The sequence below is a fragment of the Cucumis sativus genome, chromosome 3, assembly GCF_000004075.3.
Source record: "Cucumis sativus cultivar 9930 chromosome 3, Cucumber_9930_V3, whole genome shotgun sequence".
NCBI classification, from domain to species: Eukaryota; Viridiplantae; Streptophyta; class Magnoliopsida; order Cucurbitales; family Cucurbitaceae; genus Cucumis; species Cucumis sativus.
Window position 1 is genome coordinate 34,336,681 of NC_026657.2, and position 16,731 is coordinate 34,353,411.

At 34.6% G+C, this 16,731-nt stretch overlaps 3 protein-coding genes and 1 long non-coding RNA gene across 4 annotated transcripts; 2 read left to right on the forward strand and 2 right to left on the reverse strand.

Annotated features, from left to right (window-relative positions):
* Window positions 1-1,966: 1,966 nt before the first annotated feature.
* LOC116402689 lies at window positions 1,967-7,329 on the reverse strand. Its single transcript, XR_004215194.1, has 3 exons — window positions 7,202-7,329; window positions 2,405-2,596; window positions 1,967-2,266 (listed from the first exon to the last, which is right to left on the reverse strand). It is a non-coding gene; the product is annotated as an uncharacterized LOC116402689 (long non-coding RNA).
* On the forward strand, window positions 5,259-7,135 carry LOC105435005. Its single transcript, XM_011653968.2, has one exon. The coding sequence runs from the start codon at window positions 6,114-6,116 to the stop codon at window positions 7,101-7,103; it is 990 nt and encodes a 329-aa protein (XP_011652270.1). The 5' UTR covers window positions 5,259-6,113; the 3' UTR covers window positions 7,104-7,135.
* A 74-nt stretch (window positions 7,330-7,403) lies between the features above and the next one.
* On the forward strand, window positions 7,404-11,441 carry LOC101216651 (cyclic nucleotide-gated ion channel 18). Its single transcript, XM_004141136.3, has 6 exons — window positions 7,404-8,148; window positions 8,795-9,007; window positions 9,328-9,638; window positions 9,962-10,073; window positions 10,176-10,412; window positions 10,497-11,441. Exons 1-6 carry the CDS (start codon window positions 7,441-7,443, stop codon window positions 11,280-11,282), a joined length of 2,367 nt encoding a protein of 788 aa, XP_004141184.1. The 5' UTR covers window positions 7,404-7,440; the 3' UTR covers window positions 11,283-11,441.
* Window positions 11,442-12,596: 1,155 nt separating this feature from the next.
* LOC101211897 lies at window positions 12,597-15,962 on the reverse strand. The gene is made up of 6 exons (XM_004141034.3): window positions 15,655-15,962; window positions 14,323-14,591; window positions 14,067-14,173; window positions 13,797-13,929; window positions 13,504-13,698; window positions 12,597-13,233 (listed from the first exon to the last, which is right to left on the reverse strand). The coding sequence occupies exons 2-6, from the start codon at window positions 14,587-14,589 to the stop codon at window positions 12,952-12,954; spliced, it is 984 nt and encodes a 327-aa protein (XP_004141082.1). The 5' UTR covers window positions 14,590-14,591; window positions 15,655-15,962; the 3' UTR covers window positions 12,597-12,951.
* Between the last annotated feature and the right edge of the window lie 769 nt (window positions 15,963-16,731).

Sequence of the window (16,731 nt, forward strand, 5' to 3'; positions counted from 1 at the left end):
GTAATTTCATTCATATTGTAAAATTTCATCAATCCCATTCACTTTATCTTACTAATTTATATAACAACATTTTTATTGAGGATTACTTTATATTTCTACCATTCCCCTAATCATTTAGGTCGCGTTCTGTAACTCTTTTGTTTTTTGTTTTTTAAAAATTAAACCTGAAGATATTATTTTCACTCCTAACTTTTTTTTCTATTATCTATATATTCTACCAATAGTTTATAAAAAAAAACCAAGTCAATTTGAAAACCAAAAAAGAAAACATTCAATAAATAAAATATTATTTTTGTTTTTGAAATTTGACTAAAAATTCACTCACTATCTTAATTAATTAATGTAAAACAACAAATTAGACTAATATTTTTAATTTTAGTATGTGAATCTTGAATAAAGAAATATAAATGAAAGGTTGCCCATTATTTGTTCCATTTATATTGCATATAGAATGAAATTATATATTGTTGTGATCTGACTTTGGCATTCAACAATAATTGTTGGATTTTTTTCAAATTTATAAATAAAATAAAGGCAATTTGTTCTCCATCATTTTTGTTTCTTTTTCTACTTTCATTCATTCATGTTTTGGCCAGTAAATTAATTTATAAACTATCATAAAAATACATTTTTATTTGATTGAGATAATAAATATTTACTTTTTTTTTTTAATTAATGAGATTTAATTTATTAATGTGAGATAGTAATAAAGATTTGGTTTTTTTACCCCACCTCTAAATTCCCTTTATTTTCATTTTTATTGGCATTATCTATATGGTTGGATTGGAGTTATATTTTTAAAAATTCGAATTGTATCCATCTCGTCCAAATTTCTAATATTATTAAAATATATATTATAACTTATAAATATTATTATTTATATATATATAATTAATAATTTTTAAAAAAAATTTAATAAATATGTTGAATTTTGATATCGAACATTTTAGTTTTATGAACTTTTAGTTATTAAAATGTATCGTAGAAAAAATTAAATATTTTAAGTTAATAAATAATATACTTAAAAATAAATAACTCTAAACCCTACCCGAATTTGGAGAGTTAGGTTGTGTTGGATTGAAGATATTTATTTGGGTTATTTGGATTGTCAATTTGACCAACCCAAAAATTCCGGTTGGTCCGAAAAAATCTCCCCAATCCAACACAAGTTACACCCCTAATTTATAATAACTTGAAAGAAAAAATGAATCAGTTTGATAATGTTCTAAATAAAATTGGGTATATAATGAAAATTCAAATAATTATACACGTTTGTTAATAAGGTGTCAATCAAATATTCTTCTTGTAGAACGTATATACTATGAGATGTATTTTGAACCTAAGGAAACATACCACTTTTATTTACAAAAAAACATCATAAAACTAAATATAAAAAATAAATAAATAAACCTTGTTAATATATATATATATAGAATCTTATAAAAAAAAATAGTAATACATCTAATGAAATATATATTATTTTAATTGTGAAATACAACTTTAAATATAAGAAAATTCTTGATACATAACATTAAATAAATATGTAAATAAGCAAAAAAAAAATTGCCATAGAACAAAATATCATAAGGTGGTGAATAGAAGGACGTGGATCGGAAGTGTTGAAACGTTAAAGGACATTATACTTAACACTACAAGTATAAGTGTAGTGAGAAAAGGCCCATAGCGTACAAAAAATGGTAGGTGATCTCTCATCACATAAAGTCGAAAGTGAAAAAAATAAAAATAATAAGAGATATAACAATGTTTTTAATTACCATTTTGAAAAAGGGCAAAACCTATTTTTCAATTCACTCTATAATTGTTAATTGACGATTAAATATATAATTGACAATTAAATACAGTGAAATCCAAAATAAAGATTTTTTAAAATTTAATTGTGACGTCAATTTCGACCCATAAATAAACAAAATCTCATTTTAAAAAATATTTAAAATTACAACAATGGTGAAATAATGAATTAGGTTTCTTAAAAAATATTTTTTTTGGAACCTCTTGTCCACGGGTAACTAGCTCAAGTTCATGTGGCTAAAAAGTTATATTTGGAGGACGAAGAAAAAAAATGCTGTATTCGGTTGGGCCAAGCCCAAATGAGGTAGAAGGTTTTAAAATTGGGCTGGGCTATCAATTTTACGACTTTGATGGTGTGGGCTCTTGCTGGGCCTGCCCTTTTACTATCCTTCTCTCCAAGTCCCATCTCCACAACGATCGTCTGATATGAAGTCTAAGATTTTAAGACTTCGATCGTCTACATCAAAATAGATCAACAAGTCAAGGTTTAACGTCAATCTAAGAATACCAAGAAAATTAAAATGCACGAGAGTTAATGAACCTTACACCCTAACCATCTTTCAAAAAAAGAATTGTGTACTAGAAATTGTATTACCTCGACACAAATTAATACAAATTCAAGTTCAATTTCACACAAAGCCAATAATCTTATCGTCTCAACGCTCTCTTCAATTTGTAGACCTTTGTTGCCTTTCAAAATTTCTTGGTTGAATGTACTTTTGCCTAAATTACTTGAATTTTTCTGTGTATCCTTTAGAAACTTTGCATGGTTCAAATTCCTCAAATCCTATAAATGAATATATGGAAGAAGATAATCAACAAACACAAAAAGTAATGAAAACGAATCATAAAAATAACTCTCAGAGTGTGTTTTCATAAATAAAGAAAATAGGATAATTTTTTTTTTTGAAAAAACTATATAAATGCCTTATTTTGAGGGGTCGGAATGAAATTTGGCCTCAGGTTAGAAAATGCTCGAAAAAGAGTTTTTGGCTTAAGTCGACCACATGCAAAATTGCCTACTTGTTCCCAAAACATGCCAATAAATTCTTATTCATTCCTCTTACTTTGGGTTTCTTTTTTTATTTTTCCATCTATTCCGCACTTTCCAACGTCGTCGTCTTCTTGTTCGTCTTCTATTTTTTTTTTTCTTTTGCAGTTTCTTCTTCTGCTATCCTTCCTCTTCTTCCTCCTACTCCTATTTCTTTCTTTTTTCTCTACATTTTTTTCTTCAACCTTTTTCTTCCAAAGAATAGAAATCAAGAAACAAGAAGCAAGAGAACGAGACAAGCAAGAGGAAGAAGCTAGAAGAAGAATTCAAACCAAAGGAAAAAATCAATGAAAAATACTTAACAGTTGTGTCTGATAAGAAAGAGGCGAGGGAAAAAACAAGACTTCATTTGAGCACCAGAATCTCCAGCGCTATCTGGGGACCCAAAACAAAAAGTATCTGGGACAAAACAATACTTTTACACGTAGCTGAGTGAGCAAAAGAGCAGATTTGAATCTTGGGTCCTCCCTACAGTTTTTCCAAAATTTAACACCAGTCTTAATGTACTTAAAAAGGACGTGTACGTGTTAATCCTTTTTTTTTTTTTTATTCCGACCTTAGAAAACTCGATAGCAGTTAATACTAGACATAGAAATTATCTCAAAGAAATAATTTTATTTTTGTTTCAATTTATAGAATTGTTATTTTTTATTTAAACGACAAGGACTTCTTTCGTCATTCTTTTATCTGTCATTAAATAATAGGTAACCTTAGTGACCTATGACGTAAGGAAGCGCGACCCTCACCAATATTAAATTCGGGGCAGCATGCTTCTTCTCGTCTTCACCGACGTAGTTATCCAAAATCAATTACAGCCCAGAACACCAATGTTGACTTAGAAAAAAGGTAACAAGAAGAAACAAGACTTAGACTTAAGCAGTTAGCATTTACACCACTAACTTACTAAAGACTTGTGTTTCTTTAAATAATTATAAGATAAAACACAAACATTACAGATAAAAGAATTCAAGATTCAAGAGAAATGGAAAACCATCAGATTCTGTCAAAACCCAAACTGGGTTTCTCTGCTTCATTCAAAGAAGCCTTGAAAATTCTCTTTAATCATCCAAAATTTATCTCTCTTATAATCTTCTTCTCTTTCCCCCTCTTGGCCTCCCTCTTAGCTCACCAAATTCTCCTTCACCCAACTTTCATTCGTCTCCTCAAGCTTCTCTACCATCATGATCCTTTCCATCCAACCTCCATCGTCAGATTGATTAAGATTAACTGTAAAAGCCCTAACGTATATTGCGCCTTACAGCCATTGGACGATAATCCCTCCCCCCCAATCAAAACCTTCAAAGAAACTCTCTCTCAAAGGTTCCTGATCTCAACTCTTCTATTAACATCAATCATCTTCTTCCTTGACCTTCTCAACACAATTGCAACAGTTTCCATATCAGCAGCAATATATGGAGGAAATTCCCAAATGGGTTTCAAAGAGATGCTGGTTCAAATCAGAAAGATGGTGGCTTTGAAACTCAAAGGGGCAATTGAAACATCTCTATGTTTTATTTTGTTGGCTTCACTCACTCTGTTGGGTTTGGTTGCTTTGTCAAAAGACTTCTTTTATATCACTAAAGACCACCCTTTTATGATGTCAGACATCATCTTTGTCTCAAAATTTACCATTTTCACATTGTTCTTTGGGTCACTTTTTGTGGTTTTGTTGGGTAAGTATATAGAGTGGAGTGCTGTTTGGAACATGGGGATTGTTATCTCAATCTTGGATAAGAACAAGGGTTATATAGCTATAGGGGTGGCATCATATCTAAGTAGAGGTAGCAGAAGACTTGGATTCAGTCTGATGATGGTTTTCCTTGTTTTGAAGGTGGCTTTTGGGCTTCCATGTCTTTATGCTTTGTGGAATGAGGGGAATTGTGGGGTTTTGGGGAATGTGGTGTTTGTGATTTTGAATTGTGTGGGGAATGTTGTGATGTGGGTTGTTCTTATGGTTTATTTTTATGACTGCAAAAGGGAGTTTTTGGAGAAGAAGGTTGATTTGGAGAATACTGAGAAGAAAGCTTTTGAAGCTGTTCAACAATAATTCCAATTGAAATTGTGTATTTGGATCACATACATACTACCTGTGAGCGAGTTGACTTCAATTTCCCTTCATCTTTTAAGTTTGGCACTTATGACTTATCCAAGTTTTACATTGGGGTGTAATAGTAACAATTGAAATTATGGAATGAAAAATAATTTCCCTTCAAACTGAAAGAAAGGTGTGATAATAAACCTTTTTAGTTCATGAAAAATTATTGAATGAAGTCACCAAATGGGTGCTCCAGAATAATTATTCAATACAAATTCGAGAAATGGTATGCTTCTAATAATCCTTTAGATATTTAGATCAGAATTAGCAACTGAACGTTTCTTCCCATCTTCACCAACAGAATACCAAAATTCAAGATTGAAGCAATGGATAGCGACAAAGACTGTGACAGTTTGACTGACAGCTTCAAAGAATGTGCTTTCTTTAAATAAACCACCCAGAACTCTATCAACATTCATGACTGAAGAAATGGGTAGTCAGCCACAAGAAGACTTAACAGATTGACTCATAATTTTTCACTTCAGACTTCAGAAAATGTCTTCTATTTAAATGAATCTCGCAATGACAGAACTCATCAGAATATTGGAAGATTGAAGAAAATAGAAATGGCTAGCATATAACAGCTGGGCTTCTCAGCTACATTATTCCAAGAAGCCTTCAAAATTGTCTCCATTCTTTTTCTCTTCTCTTTCCCCCTCTTCACCTTCCTGATTTCAACTCTTCTATTCTCAGCAGCCATTCTTCTTCCTTGACCTTTTCTGTACAAAGCCAACAGCATTTTGTGGAGGTAACATCGAAATGGGTTTTAAGGAGATTCGGGTTCAAGTCGGCATACTGGTAAATTTAAATCAAAATTTCATTGTAGTTTCTATGGTTGGTCAAATCTCTAAACGTTTTATTCATTACTCTGTTAACAATTATCAAATGTAGCATGTCTTTGAGATGTTTAGGAGATTTAATCAAATCAAAGGGATTCGAAAGAAATTTTCAGGGCCCAAAAGACATCAAAGTTTGAATGATACGTACTAAAAATGATAATTTAACAATTTCTTAAGAAACTTATAGTTGACTTTGGCATGTGACTCGCACATGCAGGCTGACACTAGTCACCAATCGACTGGTGACAAGACACCAAGATGAAGACCATCGAGGCTATGTTCTTTAAATGATGAAAATTTCAGAGATTCAAGATTCATAATGGATAGCCATCAGATTCTGGCGAAACAGAAACTGGGCTTCTCTGCTTCACTCCGAGAAGCCTTCAAAATTTTCTTTCATTGTCCAAACTTCATTTCTCTCGTCATCGTCTTCTCCTTCCCCTTCTTTGCCTCTCTCCTCGCCCACCACATTCTCCTTCATCCAACCTTCGTTCAACTCCTCAAACTTCTCTCTCAGGAAAATCCTTTTGATCCATCTCAAAGGTACATCATCAGGTGTCAGCTAGGTGATACCAGACACTGCTTATCGCAACGCTCCTCTGACAACTATAACTTAAAAGAAACTCTCTCCCACAGGTTTCTGATCTCAACTCTTCTCTCTTCAGTACTCATCTTCTTCCTAGACCTTCTCTCCACAATCTCAACGGTCTCCATATCAGCATCAATATATGCAGGAAACTCTCAAATGGGTTTCAAGGAGATGCTGGTTGAGGTCAGAAAGCTGTTGGCTGCAAGACTGAGAGGCACAATGGCAACATCTCTGTATGTTCTTTTGATTGCTTCACTAACTCTGCTGGGTTTGGTCGCTTTGTCAACAAACATGTTTTTGATGCCAAAAAGCTCATTTATCTTTGGGACAATCTTTGTAATTTTGTTGGCAAAATACATAGAGTGGAGTGCTATTTGGAACATGGGAATTGTTATCTCAATCTTGGATAAGAACCATGGATACATAGCAATTGGAGTGGCAGCATATTTAAGCCGAGGCAGCAGGAAATTAGGGTTCAGTTTGATGCTAGTTTTCTTTGCTTTGAAGGTAGCTTTTGCGCTACCATGTCTCTATGCTTTGTGGAATGAGGGGAGTTGTGGGGCTTTGGGGAATGTGGTGTCTGTGAGTTTTAAGTGTGTGGGAGATATTGTAATGTGGGTTGTTCTCATGGTTTATTTCTATGACTGCAAAAGGGAATTTTTGGAGAAGAAGATCGATTTGGAGAATAATGGGAAAGCCATAAAGGCTAATCAACAATAAATCCAATGGAATGGAAGTATGCTTTTGAATCACGTACTATCAATTATTATTATTCAACTGGTAGATTTAAGAGTAGTCAAGAAACCTATATGCTTCACCTTTTCAGTCCTCCATGAAAGCCTGTAAATTGGAGCAATGAAGCTCTGTTTCTCCACTTCAGCTGTTGAAGAAAGAGAAATTCCTTCCTACAATTGTACTAAAATGATAAACATAGGAATGTAATTAGCATATAAAAAGGATTGGTTTAATTGCGAATAATCACCGTAATTTTGAGTAAATTCAATCTAACCCTTCATCAACACGTCCTATTTTTAGCAAATTTTCAGAGAAAACCGCCATGGCCAAGTATCAATGTTCTTGGCTATTACACATCCACTTGGCCCCTCCCCCATTTCACTTGCACCAACCCCAATTATATCTCCATTCCCTCCTAAACTTCTCATTTCTTTCCTCTTCCTCCTCTTTCCATCATCCTTCAATCACCCTCTCTCTATCTCGCGCACACACACACATTTCTCGCCGGGGAACTCGACAAAACCCCCGGAATCCGCCATGGAAGATGGATAGAATCATCCAGTCGCCGGCGTCCAAGTTCCGCCCCTTTCGGCGACAGCTAATCGGCTCGTCCTCCGATTCGGCCACCGGCTCGGCGGCCGCTACGGACGAACACCCAAATTACATCCTCCTCCGCTACCAAATCCTCGACCCTGATAGCGACATTGTAGCACAATGGAACCGCGTGTTCCTAGTGACATGCTTGATCGCTCTGTTCATCGATCCGCTGTATTTCTACACGTCGTCTGTGGGAGGGCCGGCATGCCTGACCTCGGAGGTGAATCTGGGAGTGGCGATCACGTTCTTCAGAACGGTAACCGATCTGTTCTTCTTGTTGCACATGGTGTTGAAGTTTCGAACGGCGTATGTTGCTCCAAGCTCTAGGGTTTTTGGAAGAGGAGAGCTGGTTATGGATGCCAAAGCCATTGCTACGCGCTATTTGAAGTCTGATTTTGTGATTGATCTTGCCGCTACTCTCCCCCTCCCACAAGTATGCTTCAACTCTTTATATTACAACCAAATTTACATATTTAACTATGCTCTTGAATAAACCAAATAAGGGGACACCCCGGATATCTATAGGTGATTTCAAAAGAGATTTTTAGTTGAAAAATAATATGTTTAAAGATGGTACCTTCTTTTGCATCGATACAAACTAGTAAAAACTATCGGAACAATAAAATAATTCTCAAAAGAGATAGTTTATTACATTCCCCTCATAATGTACCGAAAAAGATATAAATAATGGTTAACTAACTATCTACTTTCTACCTAAAGAGAATGATCGAAAGAGTTTCTAGAATGTCAAAAGATATTATCAAAAAAATAGTTGACTATTGACCATCCAAGATCATCTAGAATAATATGGCACGGAGCAACAAAATAATGTAAGGACTTTTCTTTCCAAGTAGGAAAACATCATGTCAAAGATTTTCAAAAAAGAATACAAAGTTGACTATGTAGCTAAGTTTAAAAACAAAAGCTCGTTTGGATGTTTAGAGCAATAAATTCGTATTTGAATTGGTCTATTCATAATAGCTAAAACATTAGTAACTTCGTTTATAAATTAGAGTTCGAATCTCTCTTTTAACCATAAATAAAAAAGAAACCCGTTAACAAATCTTCTTTTGCAACAGATAGTGATGTGGTTAGTGATTCCAATAACAAGAAACTCAAGAGTGGATCATGCCAACAACACAATTGCTCTTCTTGTTCTTCTACAATACGTCCCACGGTTGTTCCTCATCTTCCCTCTCAACCAACGCATCATCAAAACTACTGGTGTTGTTGCCAAAACTGCATGGGCTGGTGCTGCCTACAATCTCATCCTCTACATGCTTGCCAGTCATGTAACCTACATTCAACTTCTTATCATGCCTTTTTTTTGCCGTTTAATGCTCCTTTGAGAACAATCTAATGAGCAAATACTTAGTATTTGCATTAGTAATTAGGATTCAATAGAAACTTAGTTCAGCAACATGTAATGAGAGATTTGAACCTCTTGACCGATAGTATATATTTTAATTACAAATTGCTCCTATAGTTAATAATGATGTCAGATACTTCAAATTTGATATGAGATAATTAGTTAAAGTAAGATGAAACAAAAAACTGTTTTACTTGTATATTACAACCTTAAAAAATGTTTCTAATGTTATTTCTATTGCAGGTTTTGGGATCTACATGGTATTTGTTGTCCATAGGGAGACAGTTTTCATGTTGGAAATCAGAATGTGCAAAGGAAAATGCCTCCCAAGTTCTAACATGCCTTCCCATCTTCTTGGATTGTACCAGTTTGAATGACACTTTAAGACAATATTGGCTTAATGTCACTCAAGTTACTTCCAAATGTGATCCAAGGAATGAAAACATTAAGTTCAAGTTTGGAATGTTCTCAGATGCTTTCACCAATGATGTTGCCTCCTCCCATTTCTTTGCAAAGTACTTTTATTGTCTTTGGTGGGGCCTCAGAAATTTAAGGTACATTTATCTCGCAATACAGATGTTTGTCTTTGCTTATAGATACATGACATATGAGTTAGTTATCTTCAAATTGCTTTAAGCATATGGTTTCATAGAAGGGGCTTTAAGTACAAGCTCAAGTTTTTTAGTTCAATGGCTTGTTTTCATGCTTAAGCTTCTAAGTTCGATGTTAATTTAATACGATATCAAAGTATGAGACGTGAGTTTATCGAAATTATAGAACGTTTAAGTTTGGCTATATTTCTCGTCCATGATGCAAGTTTTACTGATTTTCTCCCTTCGGTGTTACAAATCTCATCCTTTGAGTTGTTTATTTACAGTTCATATGGCCAAACTTTGGATACAACAACTTACATTGGAGAAACATTATTTTGCATATCAACTTGCATATTTGGGTTGATATTATTTTCACAACTCATTGGCAACATGCAGGTTTTGACCATTTTCTTCTTTTAAAACCAAGTTTGATGGATGTTTTGAAAACATATTTTGATCTAACCGGTTTGATCTGCTTCCCCTCTTCCCATTTTGAAGACATATTTGCAATCCATGACAGTAAGACTTGAAGAATGGAGGATAAAGAGAAGAGACACTGAAGAATGGATGAGACGTCGTCAATTACCACCAGATTTGCAAGAACGAGTTCGCCGATTCGTTCAATATAAATGGCTGGCCACGAGAGGGGTTAATGAAGAATCCATTTTGCGTTCGTTACCTATAGACCTTCGTCGTGAGATTCAACAACATTTGTGTTTGTCACTCGTTCGTCGTGTGTGTATTCAATCCTAACTCTCTTCCTGTGTTACTATTTGTGTCATTGTATTTTTCTCCAATTCAATTGTTATGGTTTTGTAGGTGCCTTTCTTCTCACAAATGGATGATCAACTTCTTGATGCCATATGTGAGCGTCTCGTCTCATCCTTGTGCACTCAAGGAACGTACATTGTGCGAGAAGATGATCCAGTTAATGAAATGTTGTTTATTATAAGAGGACAACTAGAGAGTTCGACGACCAATGGTGGTCGAGATGGCTTTTTCAACTCTATTACACTAAAACCAGGTGATTTTTGTGGTGAAGAACTATTGACATGGGCGTTGATGCCAAGTTCTAGTTTGAACATGCCTTCTTCTACTCGAACCGTCAGAGCACTTACCGAAGTTGAAGCGTTTGCTCTTCGAGCTGAGGATCTCAAGTTCGTTGCCGGACAATTCAAACGCCTGCATAGCAAGAAACTACAACATGCCTTTAGGTACTATTCCCATCAATGGAGAACATGGGGTGCTTGTTTAATTCAAGTAGCTTGGAGGAGGCTTCAGAAGAGAAAATTGGCAAAGAGATCAACAGCATACAGAGACAGCTTGAGTTCCTATGCAGATTCAATGCAACAATATAACGAATACGATATCGAGCTAGCAGAAGAAAATTACGATGATGACAGCGACAACACCATTGAAGACGAAGACGACATGTCTTCTGCAGACTACAAATCACAGCATCTAGGGGCAACAATTTTGGCTTCAAAGTTTGCTGCCAATACTAGAAGAGGAGTTAATCAAAAGGGTCAAACATCCAAACCTTCAAGTTTGAAAATGCCAAAGTTGTTTAAACCAGATGAACCTGATTTTTCTATGGATGGATGAGATGTTTACTTCTCCATTAAACTAAAACTATAAGAAGAAAAAAAACTTAACACAAGAGTAGTTAGAAAAGATAATTAACAGAATTACATGTAAAGATATACTTGTAGATTGCTAGTGTTAATTACATTTTATCATAGTGCCAAATTCTCTCTTTCTTTCTTTTTTCTATTTTCATCTTGCCTATCTTAGTTATGGTCTATTATTACACAACCTAGTTTGAAGGAAATTGTTTGTTAAATAGATTATTTAGAAACCAATTTACAAAATTGTCTTCTAGAAACCATTTCATCAAAAAGAAAGCTGGTGAAAAAACTTCCAAAAATATATATATATACAAACCTAAACATTTAAGTCTAGTTGGATAACTACTTAGCTTTAGATTTTTTGGCTTTGGAAATTAAATCTATAAGTTCTACATTTATCTATGGGTCTTTACTTTTAATATCTATTTATAGGAGTGCTAAATCTAAGCCAAACTTTAGAAAATTTTGGTTTTGTATATGATTTCGTTCTTTTATTCCTTAAATTTATACTATGATTTTCACCTTTATAAAGAAAGACATGAATTTCTTTTGACGACTTCATTTGATTTTTAAAAGCGTTATTAAATTACATACTTAATTTTCAAAAACTAAATAGTTATTGTGTGTATACATACACTATTCACTTCATTTGATTTTTAAAAGCGTTATTAAATTACATACTTAATTTTCAAAAACTAAATAGTTATTGTGTGTATACATACACTATTCACTTCACTGGTATAAATCTCACGCTCAATTTTTAGAATTGAAAGTTAGATGGTATAATTGTAAATACCATCACACTTCAAGGGTGGTATGGTGGATATGTCGATCCAATACTACAGCACGTTCATTCATTATTTAACTTATGTACCACTAATGATATGCAGTTCTAATTTGTGATTTCAATCCTGAGCGACTGATATGAAAATCCAGTACCATGTACCCATCAATAGTGATGGTTCAACTAGCAGATTTCAATGATTTATAATTCATATCAAATATTTGAAAAGCCCCTGCAAACTCAAGGAAACTTCCAAAATATATATAAACGAGTGACATTGCATGAATGTTTTGGCTAACAAACCTGGATAAGGATTAAAAATGATATAAAATGTGTTTAATAAGCCCAAATTTAAAAGTACTAGCTCATAGTTTAGAATAAACAAATAGGGTGTATAGATGGATATTAGAGAGGATTTCATGTGTAGCATAACAGAGGCAGAAAGAGATGGGGTTATGAAATCCAATCAAGCACAAAACAATAAAACTGATATCAATATATCAATAGTGGGGAAAATCAAGTGTAGACATAGAATATCTTATTCCCTAAACTTCCAATTTTTGTATTGATAATATTCACACCATCAATCTCAGAGTTTCAAGTGGATCTGAAAGAATATTGCAGTTACTATAAGCTATAGGCAGAAATAGCAAAAACTACACGCTTCAACCGTATTTTGAGTACCTCAAAAGTTCTCAAAGAATTTACAATGAAATCTGGCAAGCAAACCAAAAGAAAAGAAAAGAATAATAGCTATCGTGGACTATATGCTAGCCGCGCTAAAGCTCCTCACATGGCTAGAGGTTCAAGAACAAGGGGGAAGTACACATTGAAGTTTCGATATTATCACCATTATTAAGCGTCAAGAACTCGAGACAATACCTTCCCGAGAAACATTCGTGACGCGAAGGACAGCTTGTGCACTTAAAGGGGAGAGCTTGGATTGACAAAAGTCTTCCCAAGAGCCCTTCTCTGGATCTTCAGGCATTGTCGTTGGGAGGTTTGGAAACTTTTCGTACACAGATTGCAACTCCAGAAGAAGAATTCGAGCTGCCTCCCTCGACTCAGGAAGCTGGTCACTGAGTTGGGATGCTGCTGTTTGAATCAATTTGTCGATCCCATATGCTCTTATCCCTTCAACACCCTATCAACAGATATTTGTAAAACATCTGAGCAAGACACAAATATAAAAGCTTCTTCATTTCTAGACAAATTCCTTTTTCCAGATACCAAAAGATTGGGGGTGAGATTCCAAAACTAAATGGAAATGGAAACACGATGGGAAAACTAGATAGATGATGCTACCATGAAATTTCTTTCTAATAAGGATGACACACAGCCACGCAGGTAAGGAAATGATCAACGTTTAGTAACTCCATAAAAAGAATTTCAAATGAAGATGCAAAATTCTCACCAGTCTTGGGACACTTCGACAAAAGCACATCGAAGCCTTGGCTCGAATTCTCGGATTTCTATTCTTAAGATATGGTTCCAATTTTGGTAACAATAATTCTGGCGAAAATGAACTAGTCATCGCTACCAGAGCCTTCTCAGCTGCTTCACATACAAAACGTTTGTCTTGAGAAGACTTTAGAAGAAGTTGCACCAGCTGCAACATCACACATTCACAGCTTAGAAAAGAGATCGACACTGAAGAAAAGGGAAACTGGACAAAAATTTAAAGTCAAACAGTGAAAGTTACCATACCATGGGATCCAATGATTCAATCATTTTGTCATTATAAGCACTGAAAATGTCCGCAGATGTCATAAGTGCAGTCTTGCAGACAGCGCTTCTAGGATTTTTCATTGATTTCACCAAAAGTGAGATCACATCTCCCCTGTCACAAAATTGTATTGCCTAAGATAAGTCATAAACCGATAAAAGAAAGTAACTCCAAAGCAAATTTTCCTCTACACTACTCGTTGAATATGTGAAAGTTAACCCAAATCAATCGAGTCAAAGTTGACAACTTACAGCATATCAAGCATATCTTCCCTGTGATATATTGCTAGCCGTCTTGTATTGTTCAGTGCTCCACAAACCAAAACCCAATCTTTTGATTCCAATCCAGCTAAGAGCGTCTGAAGTTTTAAAACAAGTAAAGATGTTATCCAAGCTCGGTATATCATAAAACTGAGTAAGCAGTATCAATGGCAATAAACCACAGCTATTAAACTTCAGTTAACTGAGAAATAAAAACATCCACAGGCAAATCTAGTGATATTAATACCTTAAGGCTCGATGAAACATCTTCTAAATCAGTCAAATTCTCAGATTCAATATATTCTACTTCTGAACTACCAACCTCAGCACCAGAATTACTATTTTCACCATTTACTTGAGGTCTGATAGAAGCACAGCCTTTATTTTTCAACTCTTCAACATTCCCATTAGCAGTCCCTATTCCTTGTTTGCTAAGATCCCCTTTACACGAGCTTTCATTGCTCCCTTCCAGTCCAGGAACTGTGCTAAGTGGTTTAAGAGCTTTCTCTGACATGGCTGTTAAGATTATTCACAGCAGAAGAAAAAATATTAATAGAGCATACAACCATCAGAAGCAATATATAATAATAGACTGAAATGTTCGCAACCTAAGGAAAAAGAAAAATTGTATGAAATCCACATTTAGGAAAAACCAATGAGGAGCCAGCATACAATAGCCGCCTTAATTGTTCTATTTATGTAGTTATGTCCAAATACAAGCCTTCATCCATATTTTCGAGTTGATGCAATCTAAAAGTATATAAAATATTCTCACGCCAAAACATTTGGCATTTCAAATCTTCGATCTCAATGACCTCTTCAACAGTCGAAAATACTATTCCTCCATTAAACTGTCACATTTTCATCAGCAATAGAAGCTAAAAAGTTCTGTAACACCAGCCTAAAGAGACATGAACAAATCCTTAAAAGATCAAACATGGAACTCCCTATGCAACAAAGCTCATAGCTTCAACTTAAGAAAACTGCATCTTTCAAAAAAAAAAAAACAAATCAAATTCACTAAATTAGAAAAACGCCAAATCTTTAGACATCACTGAATCACTTGATCAGCCATCAAAATCATTCTAGCATAGCAACTCCCAGACGCAATCGAAAGTGCCCTGCCCACATCCGAAAGATATCTCTCCTTACCCCCACAGTCCCTCTCACGAATTCACCATCCCATCTCATTCATCAAAATCCATACAGATGCAAAACCATATAATTACAGCAATCGCCTATAGTCCTAATCCGAGGTTGAAGTAAGAACAAACCATAGAGAAAATCAGCAACTCCTCCCACTAAAATAAGAAACCGAGACTCACAAACTAGCCATTAGAACAGAAAACAAAGAAGATCCAGAGCCCCAAAATTAAAAACAACACGAAACCTCAATTCAAAACAAAAAAAGGGGCAAGATCTGGAACATGAACCCATCAAGAATAAGAATCAGTACAATACGAACTCCACATTACAATTTCAACTTGAAATCAGACTCGAGGCCTCAAAGATGAAAACAAACAAAGACCCAGATGAAAGAAAAAGAAGAAGAGAAAGAATGAAGTAGTTTGAGACGTACCCAGAGAAAAATGACGAAAAAGGTGAAGTGGGTAATGGCGATCAAGAGAGGAAGTTGGCGCTAGTGATGGGAGTGGAAATGGAGATAGTTGAGAAAAGAAAGAGAGAGTTTAATAACCGGCGAGAGAGTGGCAGTGACGGGAAATGGAAATATAGAAGAAGAAGAAGAAGAAGTAGTAGAAACGGAGATTTGGCCGGCAAAGTGAGAGGGAGTGCACGTGATGGTGACCCCGCCTTCGCCCATGGAAATCAATTTACTGTTCCTCTTCCTATATTTCAGGATTCCGATCCTCTCCCTTCATTTCTCCCTAATTTTCTCACTTTGCCACTTTTTCCTTATCCTTTCTTTTACCATATTTTGACATATCCAACATTAATTCCCCCTCTCATACCATTAATAATACCACCATAATGTTTCCTTCACAGGTTGGGATGTAATTACTATTCAATGAACATCTTCAAATCCCCATCAAAATAACATCCTGAACAACTACAAAACAAATTAATGTAATAAGAAAACAAATAAAGTACAAAACTCTCCAACCAAATTCTAGTTGTGAAAATATTTGAATTAATTACATGATAAACTCATCCGTCATCACACCTCAACTTACATCTATTATTGATTAAACCATCTTTTTAAGAAGGGTTAGGATTTGAATCTCCTATCCTCAACCATAGGATCTCCTCTGTTTATCAACCATAGACATACTTTGTTTTTACATTATTTATATTTTATTGATATTCATACAATTGAATTGCAATTTGACCCATTCTTGATATGGCAATTAACATTGAATATTGTATTTCTTTATCGAGCGTGATTGAAATGAGACATTGTTTCCTTATGGACAAACATTTGGCCAATTTCTAGGTCAATAGGAAATCACATTATTATTTTTTTCTCTCTTTTTTTTCAACTCTTTATATTTATGGGAAAATATTAGTGGTGTTTATACCCACAAATGACAACGAATGTTTTTGTACCATTTCATGCTAATTACTAGAAATTAATAAATTAAATCAATTGTTTTTTTAAAGAAAAAATACATATATAAGAACATTTAGAGATGAATTA

What these genes read in the sequence shown, in the direction of transcription:
- LOC101211897 (XM_004141034.3), bottom strand. Translation starts at nt 14,589, where the DNA reads ATGTCAGAGAAAGCTCTTAAACCACTTAGCACAGTTCCTGGACTGGAA. An exon ending in ATGTTTCATCGAGCCTTAAG is followed by an intron (nt 14,174 to 14,322) that starts GTATTAATATCA and finishes TTAAAACTTCAG; the next exon opens with ACGCTCTTAGCTGGATTGGA. An exon ending in GAAGATATGCTTGATATGCT is followed by an intron (nt 13,930 to 14,066) that starts GTAAGTTGTCAA and finishes ATTTTGTGACAG; the next exon opens with GGGAGATGTGATCTCACTTT.
- LOC105435005 (XM_011653968.2), top strand. Translation starts at nt 6,114, where the DNA reads ATGGATAGCCATCAGATTCTGGCGAAACAGAAACTGGGCTTCTCTGCT.
- LOC101216651 (XM_004141136.3), top strand. Translation starts at nt 7,441, where the DNA reads ATGGCCAAGTATCAATGTTCTTGGCTATTACACATCCACTTGGCCCCT. An exon ending in CTACTCTCCCCCTCCCACAA is followed by an intron (nt 8,149 to 8,794) that starts GTATGCTTCAAC and finishes CTTTTGCAACAG; the next exon opens with ATAGTGATGTGGTTAGTGAT. An exon ending in AACTCATTGGCAACATGCAG is followed by an intron (nt 10,074 to 10,175) that starts GTTTTGACCATT and finishes CCCATTTTGAAG; the next exon opens with ACATATTTGCAATCCATGAC.